Source organism: Pterocles gutturalis, unplaced genomic scaffold (assembly GCF_000699245.1).
Source record: "Pterocles gutturalis isolate BGI_N339 unplaced genomic scaffold, ASM69924v1 scaffold20325, whole genome shotgun sequence".
Lineage (NCBI taxonomy): Eukaryota > Metazoa > Chordata > Aves > Pterocliformes > Pteroclidae > Pterocles > Pterocles gutturalis.
Window position 1 is genome coordinate 16,624 of NW_010146398.1, and position 3,222 is coordinate 19,845.

Genomic DNA, 3,222 nt, shown 5'->3' on the forward strand with positions numbered 1-3,222 from the left:
TTCGGCCAGCCTCTGGAGCCAGCGCTGCTAGAGCCTCTCATAACCAAAGGAGTTTTTCTGGCAGCATATGACTATGAGCAGGCAGAAGATGAGGATGACCATGATGGCCAATAATACCGTGGCTGCTATCCAGTTGCTCCTCTGGAGCCCTACGACTCTCTGGGGAGTCTCTGAAGGAATCATGTTGGTGAGATTGAGCATGTAGCCAAGTGTCCAGCCCACGTCTACATTAGTGACCTGTGCAGAGAGAGAAGGAAGAGGGATGTGAAAGGCTGCACAGCACCATGCAAGCTGGAGAGTTAGAGAAGCCCTTTGCTGGTGCACCCTCAGGTCCTGCTCCACAGCCACTGTCTGTGCACACCTTGGGCTGCAGATATCCCGTTAGCGAGACAAGCCTGGGGAGAACATCAATGGCTCCAGCCAGATGTGTGAGTGTAACTCAAGAGCTGCTTAATCCATCCTCTGCACTGCCCACTTACACCCTGACCCCCCACCCAGGCAGGGGCAGGGGCAGGGGCAGGGGCAGGGGGGGCGCGAGCCCTTTCATGGGTGGGTGTGAGCCATTTCACAGCACAAAGCACAGAAGGTGGCGGCCGCTGGGTGCTTTCCTACCTGCTGGACAAAGTGGATGTTGAGCCATGTCTCGTGGTTGAATTTGTAGCCTTGCAGGAGAAGGGTGAGGGCGAAGGAGCTGGCTGCACAGGCATCACGGAGGTGGGTCCTGTTCACGGCCAGGAACTCCTTCTGCACCTGCAGAGGTGGAGGAGCAACGGGGGGCTGCCAGCATGGAGCAATGCTCGGTGCACCCCCAGCACAGCTGGGAGCAAAGACCTGAGAGCGCCTGGGTTTGGGGAGCAAGGAGGACCCAGGGAGCTGCAGGCTGCTCTCCCAGATCTCTCTCTGTCCAGAGATCTTCGTGATCCTCGCAGCAACCCCCAGCTGCCGCCTGAGCAGCAGAAGATGGGCTGCAGATGAGCCCTTAGGCTGCCCAGCGTCCGGGAGAGACGCAGGCAGGGGCTGGCATCTCCTAGGCGGGATCTCACCTTCTCCCAGCTGCTGCTGCAGAGTTGCCAGATGGTGGCATTGACTGAGATCAGGGACTGCCCTCCCGTCAGGTTCAGCAAGTGGAGGTCGTGATAAAGCCCTGAAAAGGCCTGTGGGTGGTGAAGACCAAAGGCAGCAGGTTAGTGAAGTGCCCAGGCCCCTGCCACCCCCCAGCCCTCCCTCTGGGTGCTCTGCAGGGGTCCCTAAGGCCACCTCTGATCAGCACCGTAGGGCGATACCTGCTGCCCCACGGGGAGGGAGCCCTGGCACTGCTGCCAACATGGAAAGAGGCTGGTGCTGGGACAATGGAGGCCAGGGTCTGTCTGGCACGCTGGCGAGCACCCTGTGTGTCTCCATGCATGGGGCACACCCCAGCTATTCAGATTTTTCTCCTACAGCAGTTTTCCCAGGATCTTGGCCAGCCTCTGGTGCCCCAAAACCCCACACCCCCACCACAGCCGTGAGACGGAGGCTCCTTACGAAGAACTGTCCCCGCACAGGGGGCTGATAAACCCTGTTGAACCCGCACGTCCTGTTGGCCCCACAGCTGAAGTCGAAGAGTTTTTGGATGGCGGTGCTGCACTCAGCTGGGTCCCCTGTCCCTGTCACCGTGAGGACCTGTGCAGGGCTGGGTGTGCTCGGTGCATGGACACAGGGACTGTCGTAGAGGTCTGCCGTGGTGACGTTCTCCTGGTATCCCTTGGGGTAGCAGGGGTGTGATATCTGCTGGGGCGTCGGGCTGCCCTGCAGGGAGTGGGAGCTGTTAGCATCATCCTGGCACTGAGGATGAGGATGGAGAAGATAGGAACAGCCCACAGACAGTGCCTGTTCCTACACCCGGATGCAGGACATGGGCACCCTGCCAGCATGCTGGCCCCACCACCCATGGGGCATTGTCCATGCCAGGCCAATGTCGTGCCATGGGGTGCAGGCACAGAATCATGGGGACAAGCACAGCACAGCCACACTGTGGTCAGGGATCAGCTACAGTGATGGCCACATGCCTGGGGCCTGGGGATTGGAGCCCTGTGCTGAGCGTGGACCCATTTTGTCACCACTCTTCCTTTGTAGGGTCACCAGACTCAGGGGGAGAGCCAAGGCTGAGAAGCAATTTAAGCAAAACCAAAATGGACACTGATCTCTCTGCAACATACTCTGGATGTGGTCTTTTCCCAAGTCTGACCAGTATGATCTGGTGCTGAGCCCTAGCCCCACAGCCAGGCTATGGACTCGAGCGTCTCCCCATGCAGCAGCAACACCTCCCTTTGCTCTCCCATGCCCAGCACCCGCTGCTGAAGACCAGTCTGTTCAGAGTTCTCCCCATAAAACCAACTTACTCACTACCAGACCAGTGCTTATAAATCCCATTGGGACTTCCCCAACCTCCCAGCACCCAGCAGGTTCCCTCCTCTGGGGCCTGGTCCTTCCAGTCCCCTGTGACTGAGCGGGGGCTGATACAGCCCCTCCATCAGGAAGGGGATGGAGATCTGGTGGGCACGACAGCCCTGGGACAGGGGCCCCAGGCACCCACCATCCTGGCAGAGCCCACAGTCAGGCATCCTGCTTTGGGGTGTCCATGTCCATCTCCGCTCAATCCTGCCCTGCTGTTGGAACACCCCTGGGGTGACTCCTGCCATGGTGGCCCCATCCTATCCACCATCCTCACCGGTGCTTGCACAAAGGCACTGAGCCCAGCGGCCATCACACCTGGCGGGTGCTGCCTGCCCAGCTCGATAAGATTGTGGTCAGGCGGCAGTGGAGGAGCACACGGCTGGAAGTGGTTACCTGGTGTAAGGATGCCATCAGCATCTTCAGGGCTTGCTTTTGTCCATAGCAGAGGTAGCTGTGGGTGTAAATGGAGTAGTTGGCCCCATACAGCCTGAGGAAGGTTCTCGTGCTGCTGTCATCTATGGTGGTCCCAGGAAGGAACGTGATCTGGGCTGAAGCCCCACCGAGGTCCAGAGCTCCAACCACATCCTCGGCCGGCAGGTGGGACCACTCGCCTGTGAAGGAGCGCTGCCCGGCACTGGGTGTCACCCACAGGGACATGGCACAGGGCAACCACAGAGGTATCGGCTTCCCACCCCAGACCACAGCACAGCAGCGAGGGGGGACCCATTCTGTCCTCTACCCAGCCCGCACCTTGATGAGTGTCTCCAGCAGGTAGTTGACGGTGAT

At 59.6% G+C, this 3,222-nt stretch overlaps 1 protein-coding gene across 1 annotated transcript; it reads right to left on the reverse strand.

Annotated features, from left to right (window-relative positions):
- Positions 1-27: 27 nt before the first annotated feature.
- LOC104470712 (ectonucleoside triphosphate diphosphohydrolase 8-like) lies at positions 28-3,219 on the reverse strand (the record flags this gene model as incomplete). The annotated part of the gene is made up of 6 exons (XM_010085735.1): positions 28-237; positions 613-750; positions 1,044-1,154; positions 1,525-1,788; positions 2,830-3,060; positions 3,187-3,219. Coding segments are annotated over 6 exons (987 nt in total), but the record flags the coding sequence as incomplete, so codon positions are not given.
- Between the last annotated feature and the right edge of the window lie 3 nt (positions 3,220-3,222).